Below are 17,612 nucleotides of genomic sequence, written 5' to 3' on the forward strand. Positions count from 1 at the left end.
CAAAGGTTAAAGTTCAGGGGAGAAATCTTTTCTTAAACAGGTAAGATGAAATAGTTCCTTGCATCTGGGACATTGTGTGTGCATTTTGCTTATGGGCCTGAAGCCTTTATTTTTGAAAATCTGGCTCAGTATGTTTAAACACTTCTTTGTTCTTAGAAAAATGAAAAATTGAAATACACTGCAGACACTAAATTTGATTTTTGGATAGTACATTCCAACACTGAAATCTAGTTTTATTTAGACGTCATTCCCCTTTGAGGGCCCCACACACATTATTGCTCTATCTCTTATTGATCTCTCATTCATGGTGAAGTACATTTTATACACTGTCTAGTTCTTTGCTGTATATCTCACCTTAAGAAAGTTTAGCATGAGCAATTTTTGAATTGCAGTAGGATTTTCAAATTGTGCGTGTCCTTTACATCTAAATTAAATATGCCTCTTGTCTTTTGGTTCACCTTAAAATGCAGCCAGATTTTCAGTATATCTTTAAAAGATGATTTGCTAGGAGACTAAAGGAAACCAATTCACTCATTTCATGACTGTTATCGTGTGAAAGTTTTGTAAGTTCTGTTGTCAGATTGCTGTTAACTTAAAATTGTTTTAAAATAGTTTTTAAAAAAGCCTCCAAGCCTAAAGTGATAACCTTTTTGTTTCCAATGGTACTTAATAAGTTAGATGAAACATATATAATGAAAAATTAATCCTTGACAAATCTCTAGGTGCATGCATCTGTGATAGTAAATGGCAAAGGTCGTTTTTTAGACTATTGTGTAAGATTTCTAAAGGGGTGCTTTTGACACCTTAAACTCCTGAGAAATGTGAACTGCAGCCTGGTTTCTCAGGCAAAATGAGTGACAGCACAAGCCCCATAAGCAAAGACTTTAAGGAACCATTCCATTCTAAATGCTGCCCTTTATTTTTTTTTTTTTTTTTTTTGCTATTTATGAATTCATTTACGCTGGCAAAGAAATGAGGAAGGAAGAGTATTGGCATAGGTGCAACTACATAAATAAATAACCTTGAGAAGAACTAGATGTGAAACTGCATAAGACAAACAATCATGATGATGAGGGATATATAGTAAACAGGATAGTAAAGAAATGTCACTCGTCACTCCCAGTCTTATGGTTGTGCTTATAGCATTAGAGAGGTAATACTGTTTAATAAAGCAATTATCAATGTAGTGAAACCTCTTATGCTATCTTTTTTTTCCTTTTTGGAGTCTTTCAGAGAAGTTTTTAACATTCAGTAAAATCTATCATCCTCTTTGTATATGATGTTGTTAAATATGGCACCTTACAGCTGTTTGTATAGATATGAATAATAAGTAAACTAAGGTTACCTAATGAGTCACCACTGCTAACACAGTTCAGATATGTAGCTCAAATAAGAACATGACATATAAAAATTATGGAACTTTGGAAAAGGAGAGAAGAAATCAACAAAGTATGTTGCTTACTTTTTCAGGATTCTGAAGGAGTTGAAATCATGTTAGGGGTTTGTGCCAGTGGTCTCTTAATATATCGAGACAGACTCAGGATAAATAGATTTGCCTGGCCAAAAGTTCTGAAAATTTCATACAAGAGGAACAATTTCTACATCAAAATCCGACCAGGAGAGGTAAGTCTGACACATATATTAGTAAAAGAAACGTATTCAGAGTACCCTGTGACCTCATGGACTGGTTTGTTTGGTATTGTTCACAAGTTTGTATCAATACTCATCTAAATTTTTAAGATGTATTGAATTTTTTTCCCCTTAGGAAAGATTAGGCAAATCTCTTATTTAAAATATGTCTAAAATATATTCTGGGTCATGAAATAACATGAAGGATGAATTTGTCCTGTTGCATTTAAAGATAACACTCTCATATACCATGTCATAAATATTTTGTGAATGTGAATAATATATTTACTAATATTTTATCAACATACTTATGTATGGGGTGCTTCTCACTGTAGCTGGTCAGAGATTATACATGGTTTAAACTGGGGTCTGTTCATCCTTTCCAGTCAGAGGAGCACATAGGCCACGCATTCAGAGCTTTACAGATAACCTGGAATACTAAATCAATGGAATAAAATATCTATCAATCAGTAATATTGGTACATAAGAATGTTAGTTGTTTCAGATCTACAGCACTTCATCTTCTGAAGTGCTTGAAGGTGTTATGAACTATTGTATGAAGAGTGCCCTCTGGTGGTTTGATTGGATGCATAGCATCCACCACAAACCCTTTCAGTGACCTGCCCTTCTCATTTTCTTCTGAAGGTATTTAACCCCATAGAGATAGATTAGACAAATGCTTCCCACTCTCATTTACTAACTCCAGGTCCTTTCCTATATACCTCCTTAATCCTAGTGGTCTCTGAAACCCATATCAGTCTCAGAGGACTCTTTGTCACCTCAGGCTACTCTCAGAAAATCCAAATGTTTTCTCATCGCAGTTAAGTTGTTAAAACATTAGAGCAACAAATAGTTGAGAGGCACTAACCACATAATTCTTTCTTCTAAATCTCCCAAACTCTTTCTTTAAAAGTCTGTTCTGTGCTACAATGCACAGAGCAGCCATCTTAATCAATAAACTCTGACTCCTCATTCGGAGTCCTAACAAACTATTCCATCATCACCCAAGCCGGGATTTCAAGACAGGAATCAGGAGAATGTATGTGTATATATTTGTAGAGATGTGCAGGTATGTACATACGAGGTAATGAAATGATATAGGTAGAGAAAATTAATATGAAACTGTACCTAGACAAACTGGAGAAATGGTCTGAAGTAAATAGGATGAAATTCAATAAGGACAAATGCAAAGTATCCCACTTAGGAAGGAACAATCAGTTGCACACATACAAAATGAGAAGTGACTGCCTAGGAAGGAGTACTGCGGAAAGGTATCTGGGGATCATAGTGGATCACAAGCTAAATATAAGTCAGCAGTGTAACACTGTTGCAAAAAAAGCAAACATAATTCTGGGCTGTTGTGATGGGGTGGACTAGACCATTAGGCCCCTGCTGGAGTCTTTGTGGCCCTGCCACACTCCATCCCAGGAAAGGCCAGTAGAGAGGTCCTCCAGACTGCCTAGACCGGCTGTGTGGTAAGCAACCAATCAGGGCCCAGCGGGTCAGTATAAGAAGAGATGCAGAGCAACAGTGAGGTTCAGTCCCTTGTTAGAACTGGAGGCGTGTGCATGGTGTGTGCTGGCTGAGGGAGCTGCAGGACCTTGGATTAAGTAGTGCTGCCAGAAGCCAGTGAGTGTGAGAAGGAGCCCTGAGCTGGTTGCAGGGACTCCATCAGGACAAGGCCCTGAGGTAAGGGTGAAGACGACATGGGGCCACAGGGCAGTGGCCCAGGGAATTAGAGCAGTATCACAAAAATAATTAAAGGTCTAGAAAACATGACCTATGAGGGAAGATTGGGGAAAAAATGGGTTTGTATAGTCTGGAGAAGAGAGACTGGGGTGGGGGAGGACGACATGATAACATTTTCAAGTACATAACAGGTTGTTACAAGGAGGAGGGTGGTAAATTGTTCTTGTTAACCTCTGAGGGTAGGACAGGAAGTAATGGGCTTACATTGCAGCAAGGATGGTTTAGGTTGTACTTTAGGAAAAACTTCCTAACTGTCAGGGTAGTTCAGCACTGGAATAAATTGCCTAGGGAGGCTGTGGAATCTCTGTCACTGGAGACTTTTAGGAGCAGATTAGAGAATGGTGTAGATAATACTTAGTCTTGCCATGAGTGCAGGGGACTGGACTAGATGACCTCTCAAGGTCCCTTCCAGGCCTATGATTCTATTATTAGAAAACATGCTTTATAGCGATAGACTCAAGTAGCTCAATTTGTTTAGCTTAACAAAGAAAAGGTTAAAGGGTGGTTTGATTACAGTCTATAAATACTCACACAGGGAACAAATATTTGATAATGGGCTCTTCAAATTAGCAGAGAAAGGAATGGCAGGAAGTGAAGCTAGACAAATTCAGATTTGGAAATAAGGTGAAAAATTTTAACAATGAGGGTAATTAACCAGTGGAACAACTTACTGGGGTTGTGGTGGCAATTTTTTTAATCAAGGTTGGATGTTTTTGTGAAAGAGCCACTCTATTTCCAAGAGGAATTAATTCAGGGAAGTGCTATGGCCTGTGTTATGTAGGAGGTCAGGCTAAATGATGATAGTGATCCCTTCTGGCCTTTGAATCTATATAAATCAATCACTACTCAGGTTTTCTTTCCTTCTACCTAGTTTGAACAGTTTGAAAGCACTATTGGGTTTAAGTTGCCAAATCATCGTGCTGCAAAGCGTTTATGGAAAGTATGTGTTGAACATCACACGTTTTTCAGGTATGTGGGGTTTCCTTTCTAAAGGTTTAGAATAAAGCGTGACCAAAAAAAAGAACAACAATTGTGCTAATACAGCTAAATGACTTGGGATCAAATTATTACCTCTCTGATCACTGAACTGGAACCATATTTGGAAAGATTACTATTCCCAAAGTATTTGTAATGCTTCACCAAAATTATTCCAACTGTGGCTGGTCCTAATTGGACCTTAAAATATCACATGATTTTGATTGCCAACTTGATATTTTTCATTTCATATGCACAATGTTGTTATCAGCTAATGTTTGTCTAAAACCTGCAGTTAATGGCTGATTAGAAGTTTGTCCCATCATTTCTGTATCCATTCTCTTTCTCACACACACAACTTGTGTGGCAATTGGAAATTTTTTGGTAGACTTGAGTAAAAGTAAAAAAAAAAATGAGATTTTGGTTGAATTAAATATGAAACTGCAGAATTCAATCATGATTCTTGGGATACATATATAGATGTTTGAATCAGCTTATTTTATCCATCCCATAATTTTCATTATTTAATGTGCCTTGGGCATCTGAGGGATTTAGCAGCTGTGAAGATACAGCCAGGCTTTTGTCACCCGAAAATGCCTGACAGGTTGGGAAAGTGGGAGAAAAACATGCTGGATGTCAACAGAGGTTGACAGAACACAGATTAAGATAGATAAAGATACACAACATTTTACTTTTTTTTTTATCCACAAAATAAATTCCTTGTGTGTGGAATAATATTTTTACTGTTCTTTGTGTATTATTAGGCTGTTGTTACCAGAGGCACCGCCAAAGAAATTCCTTACACTGGGTTCCAAGTTCCGCTACAGTGGAAGAACACAAGCCCAAACCAGACGAGCTAGTGCACTAATAGACCGTCCTGCACCTTACTTTGAGCGTTCTTCCAGCAAACGTTATACTATGTCTCGCAGCTTAGATGGGGGTAAGATCCTCTTAATTGTCTTCCTTGGAGTTTTGTCACAAATTTATAATCATAAAGGACAGTGCTAGAGAATAGCTATAAACCTCTTGTGATCTCATATCCCTTCAGCTTCTGCTGAATGAGACCTGTAAGTATATTCACCATGATTCTTTATTATAAGTAGATAGCCTTTAAATAAATATTGGCCCTTCTCCTGCTTTTAGTAACTTTGCACAGTCTGTAGCATAATACTTATGTAGCAAGAGAACCAAACATTTTTCTGGACGGTTGTTCATCTAGGTGGATTTTAAAAAGTTTTGATTCTGGACAGATGTTATGTGATGCTAAATAATCACACCACTGAGCACCTTTCTCCAGTTAAGCAAGCAGGGTGAGATTTTCAAAAGATCCTAAGATACTTAGACTCCCAAGTCACCAAGATTTTCAAAGGCTCCCAAGTCACCAAGTCCCACTGGCTTTCAAAAGAAGTTGTTCTCCTCTGTCACTCAGGGCCTTTGAACGTACCATCCACAGTCAGTTGTATGCACTCAAGTCAGGATTAGGAAGCTAATGAGCTAGTTATTTTCTTGAACTAAAGGGTTGGTCAGGTCCCCCTTGCTTGCAAGCGCACTGACTGTATCCTGGAATCAATGCCCATCTGTTGGCTACTGGTGCGTAAGGAGCACAAAGTATGATGGGACAAGACATAGAAATAGCACCCTGTTGACTTCTTCTCCATGCTGCTGATTTCAGTTACAGTAGAACCTGAGAGTTCTGAACACCTTTGAAATTGAGGTTATTCGTAACTCAGAAATGTTTGTAACGCTGTACAAAACATTATGGTTCTTTCAGATGTTTACAACTGAACATTGACTTAATACAGCTTTTAAACTTTACTATGCAGAGGAAAAATGCTGCTTTCCCTCTTTTTTTAATAGTTTACATTTAACACAGTACTGTACTGTATTTGCTTTTTTTCCCCGTCTCGGCTGCTGCCTGATTGTGTACTTCTGGTTCCAAGTGAGGGGTGTGGTTGACTGGTCAGTTTGTAACTCTGGTGTTCGTAACTCTGAAGTTCTACTGTATGAAGAATCTCAGCAGGCATTCCCAGCAGCAACCTGCATAGACCAGCTCCCCCTCTCGATGCCTTCTGGCTCCCAGCTACAAAGATGGGCCTTACCATTCACCTTGCTATCCAGACAGGATGAGGCAGAGGCCCAGCTCCCATGTGCTTCCTATGGTGTACCTGATCTCCACTGGAGATCAAGAATCCCTTGCACTGAGAGTTTCCTTTCTAGGCCTCAGGAGGAAAAGAGATGATCTCGAGAGAGAGCAAAGATCTCCCTTGCTCCATCAGCTTTTTAATCCAGCCAAAGAAGGAGAAGAACAAATTTCCTAGCTTTTGAAGACTGTGAAAGGCACCCAGCCTAGTATGCCCCTTCACTTTAAGAGACATTGAAAATGCACTAGCCAGAAAAAAGGATGAGTGAGTGCCTCATGGAGTGGGTGAAGCTAAGCTGGGAGGGAGGAAGAGTGAGAGCGAGAGAGCTGAGTGCGCATGCAGAGGTGGACCGTGAGAAGGAGCGGGGAAGGCTGGGGTAAATACATAATTTTAAAAAAAATAGTGAACAGAAATATGTAAAGTTGAATAGAAAACAGTTACAATAAAATACACCTGTTGTCAGATTTTACATAGATAAAAACTCTCGCTGTCTTTCCCATCTTGGAATGTTCCTAGTCCATTCCTGCCAATGATGACTTTTTTATCCTGGACTCATGAAGACCCTTCTGAAGAACACTTCACAGAGTATGGGATGCACTAAACTGCATGTACAATAGTTTAAAAAAATTGTTTGGAGGCTATATCCCTGGAAACATCCTTCCTGGGCTGCATTCCTCAGCCCCATCACTGCAAAGTACTTTTGTCTTTGGGGGGCTGTTCAGAAGTGTTTGCATGGGCTGCTAGCATCTGCCAGTATGTGTGCAGCAAATCAGCATTCAAAGTTTTTCTCCAGGATTTAGATGAATTATTGGTTTCGTATGAAGGTTGTAATTTAATTTTCTGCGTGGAAATGACATAAGAATATGATAGAAGTTCACAAGTGAATCATTTCTCTTCAGTGAGTAACAAATAGCATTTGTTTCTTATTTCCAGTCTAGCATAGCTGCTTAGCATGATATGAAATATAGCTTTTTACATAAACTAATTCAGATTATGTTATATAAAGGATAATATGGCATAGGCTAATATTACTTCCTTCCTCCTCCTTTTTCCTTCTCTGTAGCTCATGGAAATCAAGGTTCTGCTTCTCCTTTAGGTTAAACCAGCATGCTGTTCAGAAATCTAAACTACTTGGTCAGTTTTTAGTGCTGTACTGTTTCACCCCACATTCATGATTGGTTATTTATTTATTTATTTATTTATTTTTGTGGAAAAAAGTCTTTTAAGAAGCTTTATTTGAAATGACTGCATTTTTAAAAAATGAATGCTGACAAAAGGATATCAGAAATGCTACACAGATGATACATAATGAAGACTACTGAGGTTAAGGGAGAAATCTGGGATTAGTGACAATCCCTCCCTTCTCCCCACGAAATGGATGCCAACGGTGCTTATCATTCATTAATTTGGATCCTTCTAATTCTAATATGCTTCATGCTTGTTACCAAGCAACTAGTGACCTGACTGCTGTGCATGAATCTCCAAGCACAAATTACCCTTCTGTGTTATTTTATTTTATTTATAATATCCGAACAGCCCCCACCCCACAAGGCCATCTAAGAGACAAGAAATCTGAAATGCTTTCTTATGAGTGTATTAGGATCTGCCAGGTTTAAAATGCATTAACTTGCATAGATAGACTTAGTAGGGTGGGGAATAGAGGTCTTTTGGCATTCATTCAGATTTTTTCATGAACATTGTTATGTAATGCAAATCTGACTATAACATTCAGCATTGCATGAAATTGCAGGATCAGGGCTAGTGTAAACTTTCACATGCGCTAGTAATCTTATGGGTGTGAGCAATCCCATTCGATTAGGAACTGCTTACATGCATAAAGTTATTCTTGTGCAGGATCTAGGCACATAGTTGTATTTAATCTGATACTTCTTTTGGAATCGTTAATAAGTATTTAGGTTTATAGATTATTGAACATTTAAGATCTAAAACACTGAGAAAAGCCATATCCTGTTTGGCTTACTCACATAGATAGTCCACGGGCCTGAACACTATTTTTGCCATCCTGTTTTTGAGGTTATGGGAATATTTGACTGTCAGATTTTAATTCTGAATAATAATAATGAGAGAAAAGCTGTTTCTTGCTTCTCAGATGTTATGCATGTGTTACATTAAGAATGTCATTTTGTGTAATGCAGTGCAGCTATATACAATGCATTTGATTTGCATTAAGTTATATTGTGACAGAGATTCAAAAAATTCCTTTGTTTCTCTACCCATGGCTGAAGTCATAGCTATTTTTCTTACATTCCTGACCTACTAATATGGCAATGCATTAATTTCATTCAGATATTAAATCATGGTAAGCACTTTAACAGCTTACTAACAGTTCAAAATAATGCATAATACATGCATTATGAATGTAGTATGTGTATACACATACTTCTGAAAAATAATGTGTGTATGTATGTCTATACAACCCAGACCTTTAAAGTAGGCACATAACACTTTTATTTAAGTATATATGCATGCTTTTGGATACCTGAAATATATTTTCATGTTTTCAGCAAAATAATGTTTTACTAACCCAGCTTCTAATTTTATTCAGATCTGCAGAACAAGCTATTTCAGACTTTATCTCTTTAAATTATATTTGCTTTTAGCATCAGTGAATGAAAACCATGAAATGTACATGAAGGATTCTATGTCTGCTGCAGAGGTTGGTACTGGCCAGTACGCCACAACAAAGGGCATCTCTCAAACCAACTTGATAACCACTGTGACTCCAGAGAAAAAAGCAGAGGAAGAAAGAGATGAGGAAGAGGGCAAAAAAAAAGGAGAGGAAATCACTCCAGTCTCTGCAATACGCCATGACACGAAGGTAATGTTTTCAGGTTTACTGTTTAACTCACCCAGCTGTGAAGTACTTGGAGCACCACAGTAATTATTAGAGAGAGAAGCAAAATTCAGTAAAGATAAGAAGGATAATGTGTATTAAACGCATAACAAGAAAACTTTGTATGGTGCTATGTACTCTCTGAGAGTGAGTAGGTGATGTGTTTAAAGTTGATTCATGCTTTCTGCTATTTGGTTTAGAAACAGTTTGATTTAGCAGTCAGTGTGATATGGCTTTCAACAGGGAGGATCTAAAAAGTGGTATTTACATACTACACTTTTGCGCTTTCTTTTTTGTTTTTGTTTTAATTTATTTTGTTATTGTTCACTTTTCAATGGGCAACAATATTTTTCAGGTTTTTTTGCACAGTTCAGCATTTGAAGAATCACTTGGTTTTTTTTCTGGTCACATTACATACCTCAGCACATACTTAATGGGCATATATTCTCTACACCTAACTGTTTGGCGCTAGTGTACTGTAGCATGTCTTTTTCTGGCTTAGTAGGGTGTTGGCTTCCCTTTTATGTAGTTTTGCACTGAAAAGCCTATTCTTACTGGCATTTCTCTACTCCTTAGTCATGTGGTATAGATTTCTGTCATTCACTACATCCCATCCTCCTCTCCCAATAACTCTGGAATTCAGCTTACTCTATTCTTGATAAAGAGTAAATCAAACAGAGCAGATGCTGAACTTCAGAGATTAGCACTGAAGAAAAAACAGGTAGAATCAGGAAATATGCAGCCAAACAATCTTCCTGTTCTCCTACATCAGAAAAAAATAGTGTGTGAAATATTTGTATCTAGGATATAATGCAAAGGGACATTTCTTGAACTTTGATGCTCCATATTAAAGAGCACATTTTCAAAAAGGGTGAGGCCCAGCCTGCTTAGAAGCACAAAATTTCACCTCCACGTTTTATACCCACAAATGAATTATGGATACAAATCTGAGAGCTTGCACTTCTTACTACCTGAGATATGCCTGCAATGAGGTAAGGAATTGGAGGTTCAAGTCCCTAAACAGACACCTGCAATTAAGTTGCAGGTGCAAAAATTCAGGGAAAAAATGTACACATGCAAATTGTACCTCAAAACAGAGACCACCCTTTAGAGCTCTCTTTAAAAAATAATACATTTTGTAATTTTTAAGAAGGATTGTGAATGGAAAAGACTAAATTGAAATTCAAATGTATGGGGAGGGGAGAAAATATCCACTGGAAATAAATGCTGTCCCTATGGGATTATTAATTTAGGTCAAGCAGGAGGGTGAGCTGCAGTTCAAAGGAGACATATAGCTGGAAATTGCTAATGAGACTTTCAGAAGAACATTGTGAAGTTACTTACCCACCCTCAGAATACATCATTTATTTTTCAAAAATAAAAATTGTATTTAAATAATCAATTAAGAGGGCTGCAATTTTAAAATACTATTAAAGACCTAGTTTGGTTTCTATTGAGGACCATGGGAGTTTTGCTGTTGACCTAAATGGGAATATGGTTCAGGCCTTAAGAAGCAACTGGACCAATTTTCAATTTGATTCTTATTCAAAGAAATCTAAACTTTTGTATATAGTTTTTCAGCTTTTCTGATAAGGAATTTTACAGTTTGAATTAACCCTTGCAGGTCTAACTAGTATACCAGGAGAAATTCTAAATGTTAATTCTCCAAGCATGTAAATAAAATCATTAAAATATTACTGGCAGAAGAAGAATTTACAAATTATGACTTTTGGCTTCATATTGTAAAGAAATGTTTGTGTGCATATATCACATATAATGAAGTAATTGCATCCAGATTTAATCTGTGGACACTTCAGAACAGGTATGGACTTGGACATAGCACTTGAACATAAAATTATTGGCAGATAGTTAAAAAAGGAATCCATTTTGAATAATGTTTAAGATTGATGTTATATTAAACATAAGTATCTAAAATGTATAAAATGCTTTTCACTTGTTTTTGTTTTTTTGTTTTTTTAATTCTGGAATGCTATGAAATTGGGTGCATCATTACCTAAAGGCTAAAGGAAAATAATGGGAAAAATCAGTAATTTTTTAATGTAAATGTTCATCTTAAGGGGACCAGCTCCTGCTACTAACATACATAGTAAGGTTTACACACAGTAACCAGTGATAGCAGGATATGGCATTAAGGCCCCTTATCTTGCAATTGGCTCTGTGCAGGCAGGTGCCTGCTCCCACATGGAGCTGATTTTGGAATCAGGATGTAAGACTGTAAATGCATGTGAAATGTAGAAAACTGGTCTAGGAAGACAGTAATAATGGGTGCAGTTCAAGTTGTCACAGTTTGAGTAATGGAGCTGGTTCTCTGTTTCATTTATTCACAATGGGCCATATTGAATTTGACCCAGTGTGTCTAAAAATAAATAAACATTATAAATCTACTGGCCTTTTTTTTTTTTAAGAATGCCAGTGAGAGGCTACGAAGGAATGTGATAGTTTCACAGCACACTAATAGAGTGCATTCCCTCGTGGCAACTCACACCATTGTCTTGTTTTATTTGTTTAAATTTTAAATATTGTGTTGAATGCCCTTCTAACATTCTTGCATGTCAATGAAAGAGTAGTAAATCGTGCCTCTTCTTCATAGGTAGAGCGAACTTTCTAGCAAGAGTATTGGCTGCATTTTTTTGCCTGTGCATAAAGGGTAAAAAAAAAATTTACTCTTCTAGCGCAAAACCAGAGGAATTTGGCTTTGTATGTAGTTCAGCCCTTACCCACAAGGCTCATGTAGTTAGAACCCTAGCCCATAGACTGCAATGGTATTCCCTTGCACAGCCAATGAGGGGCTGTTGGGGACATTGCATCTATATAGCCAAGGATCCTGTGTCCCCTCCTCCAGTCTGCTCCCAAACCTCCTGTACCTAGTGGCCTGTTTGAGGCCAATGCAATTGCTCTTTCCAAGAGATACGGAAGTCACACTGTGTAGCTGTGAAGCCCTTGGTGAGGAGGGCCATTCCTGGGCCTTCTGAAAAGTTATTTACAACTATTATTTGATTATTAGGCGAGGCTTCTTTCCATGTGGCCAAATTGATTGTGGGTTTGATGGCCCCAATCACAAAACAGAAGTGGGACCAGAAATTTAAATATACTGAGTAGATCTTCACCTGTTGTAAAGCTAGCTGAGGATCTGTCCCACTGTGTTCATCTACTGAGTGTGATTTTTTTTGCTGAATTACCCATCCATGAAACTGACAATGGCTGAGCTAGTAATTTTTCCCAAAACCAGAGTAAGTTTTCATTTTTGATCATCTTTAATTTTGGGACATTTTATTCTGTCAGATATTCCGTGGAGGAGACTTGAGAAAAGACTATTGAAAGCCTTGATTTTTTCAGTCATTTTGGGGGAGATTTTCAAAATCTCAGATGACAGACATCTAAATGTCTTTTGTGCTTTTGAAAATCTCCCACTTTGTGCCTAGTCCTTGCCCACGCTAATTTCCCACTGACTTGACTGAGTAAGGACTACAGGACATGTTGTCATAAGCAGAATAGTTATTAGAAGTTATTTTCCTTGCTTCAATGCCTTTTTTTGTTTAGGGATTTTTGTCTTTATTTTTTGGGGGGTGGGGAGGTGGCTGTTATCCATGTACTTCATGTTTGAAAGTACTTATAGATAGGAATCCACAGCATCTGGAGATGCACATAGACAAGGTTCTTTTAAAGGACTTTTATTTAAATTGTGTACTACAGTATGACTGGACAGACAAATGTTGAATGAAGAAGTTGCTTTTGTAAGCTGCAACCCTCCATCACTAATAATTGGCATGCAGTGTGAGAATTGGTCTCATTTAACTCAGTGAAAAGCTCTGGTGTTAAAATTCTGTTTTGTAAGTTTTGTATATATAAACACAGAAGAAAATTAACTAATTACAGTTTTCTTTTTGTCCTTTTGCTTCTGCACCTTGTTTGCTGCTCTTTCTCTTTCATCAGTCATCTTTGCTTGGCACTGATTCATTTCATTCCTCATCAACCTCACAGTCTGGTCCCCCTGTATCTTCAACAAAGCTTCGTAGGAGATGTAAGGAGAATGCTCAAAACCCATTAAGTTATGAGTCATCTAAAGACATTATGCAAATGCACGGTGAGTCTGACTTAGACTCTGATAGAAAAGGAAGAGTTTGCTCTGCTGAACAAGACATGGCGTTTAGCTATAAGCAAAAAGCTGGTAACGGCGGAACACTGTTTTCCTTCTCCTTGCAACTTCCAGAGTCATTTCCTGCTCTCCTGGATGATGATGGCTATCTTTCCTTCCCTAACCTCTCTGAAACCAACTTCCTGCCTGAAAGTGTGCAGCATTACCTTCCCATCCGATCACCATCCCTTGTGCCTTGTTTCCTTTTCATATTTTTCTTTCTGCTGTCTGCCTCGTTCTCAGTGCCATATGCTCTCACTCTCTCCTTTCCTCTGGCTATGTGCCTCTGCTACCTGGAGCCCAAGGCGGCCTCCTTGAGTGCCTCACTTGACAATGACCTGAGTGACAGTTCAGAGGAAGAGGTGTGTACCTCGGCATAGAACACACTTCTTTTTTGTGTTCAGTGCTTCAGTCCTAAACAGTGTTAGAATGCTGCAATAGTGGTCCTACTTTCAGAACCTCATTTCTGTCTGTGCTGATATGTAAGAGTTTTTTGTGTTGGGAGTGCAGCTTGGGTCCCAGGGTTAGGCACAACACTGTGAATGAAATAGCAGCTTGGTTCAAACTTTTATCAGTTGTTGTGCAGTGAATTACACTTACAATTTGCCACAACTCAACTCTAAAGAACAATATCTGAACTCTTTCTTCCAATCAGATTTTTTCATCCAGTTAATACTAGTTTTTACTAAAGACAGTTTAGAAGAGTTGTTTAAATAACGAGTAGTTAAGTACAATTGCATGCATAATTACATATCAAACAACTAATAATTGGCACTATCCCAAATTTTGGGGGTGCTCAGAATCCAAACCAGTCAGAATTTTGAAAATGGTCTTTAATTTTGTAACAGGCCAAGCAAAATCCCCAGTTCCTAATATCCCAAACTTTGAATGTCAAAATCTGGATCTGGTCTTTGTGGCTTGATCCTGTCTCTACTTTAGATTCAGCTAGTATCCCATTCAGAGCAGCATTCCACTGAAAATTTGCATGGGTACGTTTTTCAATTGCAACTGCAGCATGTCCTAGTTACCACTTGCTGCCTTGAATTAGCACTACCAAAATTAATGCTTTCTGTCAGTAAACTGGATGGCTTATAACAAAATACAGCTAAAGCAATTTGCCTGGCAACAAGATCTGTAGTTCTGGTGAGAAATTTGGATGTAATTACATAGACAAAGAAGAAAGGGAATCTACTTGATTGTATAACAGATACTGAGTAATCGGTATCTATTTTACTCCTGACCCTTTCTATGCTGACAGAGTAAAAGCATGGGGTCGGATTTTTAGAATCTTTACATGCACAACTACATGCTTGTTTTGTTCATACAGTTGTACCATCCTTGCAGACACAAATCAGGTAATTGCATATATAAATTACCATTAGCCATTTGTACATGTAATTATTAGTCTGACTTGCATTGTATGCACATTCTGTTCATCTAAAGATTTTTAAAATCTGCCCCATGAGTTTCAGCAACATTTGGCCATAGGATTGTGATTCCCTTTTATGGAATGCCAGAGTTACTTCCGTTTGCACCATAACATTTTCTTCAGATGTTTTTGGTTCCAGTCTTTAAGAAGAAAACTGCAATTTAGGATGAAAGGCGTCCAAGATCCATTTTACTGTCTCATTTCATGTCTTCACTTTGAGATAGCATTAAATTTCAACTTACAATAGCTCTACACTCAGATGATTATTATAATAAAAACATAATAATATATTGTCTGTTATAGAAGCAGAGTGTGTAGCCAAAAATAATAATAAGGCAGTGTTTTATATAATCCATTTGTGTATTCTTCTTTCAGAAATGAGCACCTCTTTTGGTATTAAACTTAGTGGTCAAAGTGAATATCATCATAACAATGTGTAAAATAAAGTTGGCAATTTAGTCCTTTTGTGATAATGGTTACCCCAGAATCAGTACTTGTATGGCAAATTACACAGACTTGTGCCTAATCCAGGGTGTATTTCTTGTTCAAAATATTGCATGAAAGTTAATATGTTTTAAAGTTGGGCATGTCTGCATTACATTGGCAAAACAAATCACAGCAGTTATTGTCACAAATTAGAGGAGAAGCAACTGAAGCTTATCACAATATAGTTGTCTTTTTTCTTTCGTATCCCCTAGGCTACCAATAGTGCCAGCAGCTGCATATCATTCAGAGCACTACAGTTGGTCTATAATTTTAACCAGCCATTCTTTTAACTCTCTGTTCCTAGTGAAATCTGCCTTGCTGAGCCTCTTAAACCTCCATTTCACTGCTTTTTAATGACTTCAAATATTTATTTGACAAGTAGTTCAATAACATCAACTTTTAGTCTCTTGGTGTAGATTTGTTTATTAGCAGATTTGTCCATCATGGTTATATACTGATTTCTATATTTCATTTAGAATTTGTTTCATTAAGGAAGAAATAGGGGGAAAAAACCTCTCTGTATAAACGTGTACTTTTAGCTAACAGTAGTGTACCCAATGATGTGCATGACATATTTAAGAGCTACAGTAAGTATCCTGCCCCTGCAGACTGTATTCTGATCAAACCTCTTCTTTAACCACATTCTATCCTGAGACGTGCATCGGCGTCAGGCTCTCTCTCCAAGGGCAGAATTTGTCCCTTTATATTTCATTAGCTCCACGATTCACACCTTAGTGATTAAAATTCTTGATAGCCTTTTCTTTCCAAATCATAACGGTTGTAACAACAATCTGTGCCAAAATTTAGCATTACAATGTCTTGGCCCCAGAACATTTTTATTATTTAAAAAAAATGCTTGGACTCAGCTATTCAGATGTTTTTAAGTTACAAGTGTAAATTGGATTTTAGTTGTACTGTTTTAACACAAAAACAGTTTTGCTTATAAAATTGTAATGATGTCTGATCTTTTAGTATAAAAAATGAATGCTTTACTAGCAGTGCTTTTACAGAATCTTTTTATAACACTATGTTTATAATCAGTGTATTTTGATTTATGATTTATTCTGGCACTAAACTTTCATACAAAAAAAGTAGCCTGTCCAGTCAAATCCACTTACTAGAAAATTGTATATACTATATATACTACCAGTAGACCAAAATGACTTAATCGGTTCTGGCTAGCATATAAATAATGCACATTCTGTACGCTTGATTTAAAACAAGGAGTGATAGCCAAAGGCAGTGAAGGAAGTATCAAAAGTGTCTTTAAGGTAACATTAAAATTGTCACAGACTGACAGAAGGTAGGAAATTCAGAGTTGAGTCTGACCCTCCATCTGTACCTTCAACTATGTTGCCTTTTTTTCTCTCTCTTCATGTTGATGAGACTTAAGGATGAAGAGTATTGTCTTAACTATAAATTACCTGACTTTTATTACTTTATATATAGTCTTATGACCATTTATGATCCTTGGTCAGTTGAAGAACTCTCATTGATTTCAGTGAAAGTTGTGCATGCACATCAAGGGCAGGTTACTTAATGGTACTTAATGATATTTAATTTTTGCTTTTAAAGTCGTTATTTTGATGATCTGCAAGCCTATTAACATTTTAACAACCACCTCATTAGGAGTTACCTAAATTTGACTCTAGACGTGTTAAATTATTGACACTCATATTGTCTATTCCAAGAGGTACTTGACCGTGTCAGTGTTCTACGTGTGCAGCCTAAAAAGTAGGGGTACATTAGGCTGCATAATGCTGTGCTTTGTTTCATTTTTACCACTTGTACTTGGGTTTGATTTGGGGTGTTTCTTTTTTTGCGGGGAGAAGGGTCAGTATTTTTAATTGGAATGAAAAGTGTTTAAAATTGTATTCTTTTTTTAAATGGTAAGTTTGTTCCTTTTTAATATTGGAAACAATATCGGCAGCTCTATCTTAGCACTAAGAAATGCGGGGTGAGCCATACAAATGACATAGGTGGACTGTAGATGACTATATACTTATTTGAACTCCTTGGTAATGCAGACAGCCTTGTAATGTTTAAATGTGGGGACAATAATAAAATCTGTACAGATGAGGGGCTGAAAGTCAGGTGACTGTTAAAGTAGCTTTTTTATTTTATTTTTTAATTATCATCTTTTCCCCCTCTAACTACAAAATCAAACGCCACCGTAACTATGTATACTAGCAT

General features: G+C 37.2%; 1 protein-coding gene across 25 annotated transcripts in view; it reads left to right on the forward strand.

The window, feature by feature from the left end:
• EPB41L3 (erythrocyte membrane protein band 4.1 like 3) overlaps positions 1-17,612 on the forward strand; it is a 201,346-nt gene that overhangs the window by 163,108 nt on the left and 20,626 nt on the right. For 21 of the 25 annotated variants that reach the window (XM_039521897.1, XM_039521898.1, XM_039521903.1 and 18 more), the window contains 4 exons: positions 1,471-1,623; positions 4,250-4,347; positions 5,118-5,293; positions 9,116-9,333. In XM_039521897.1, the coding sequence (XP_039377831.1) occupies positions 1,471-1,623; positions 4,250-4,347; positions 5,118-5,293; positions 9,116-9,333 (645 nt within the window). Of the gene's footprint in view, positions 1-1,470; positions 1,624-4,249; positions 4,348-5,117; positions 5,294-9,115; positions 9,334-13,302; positions 13,867-17,612 lie in introns of all 25 variants that reach the window. The other 4 variants (XM_039521900.1, XM_039521913.1, XM_039521918.1 and 1 more) reach the window with 2 other exon arrangements.

Source organism: Mauremys reevesii, linkage group 2, assembly GCF_016161935.1.
Source record: "Mauremys reevesii isolate NIE-2019 linkage group 2, ASM1616193v1, whole genome shotgun sequence".
Lineage (NCBI taxonomy): Eukaryota > Metazoa > Chordata > Testudines > Geoemydidae > Mauremys > Mauremys reevesii.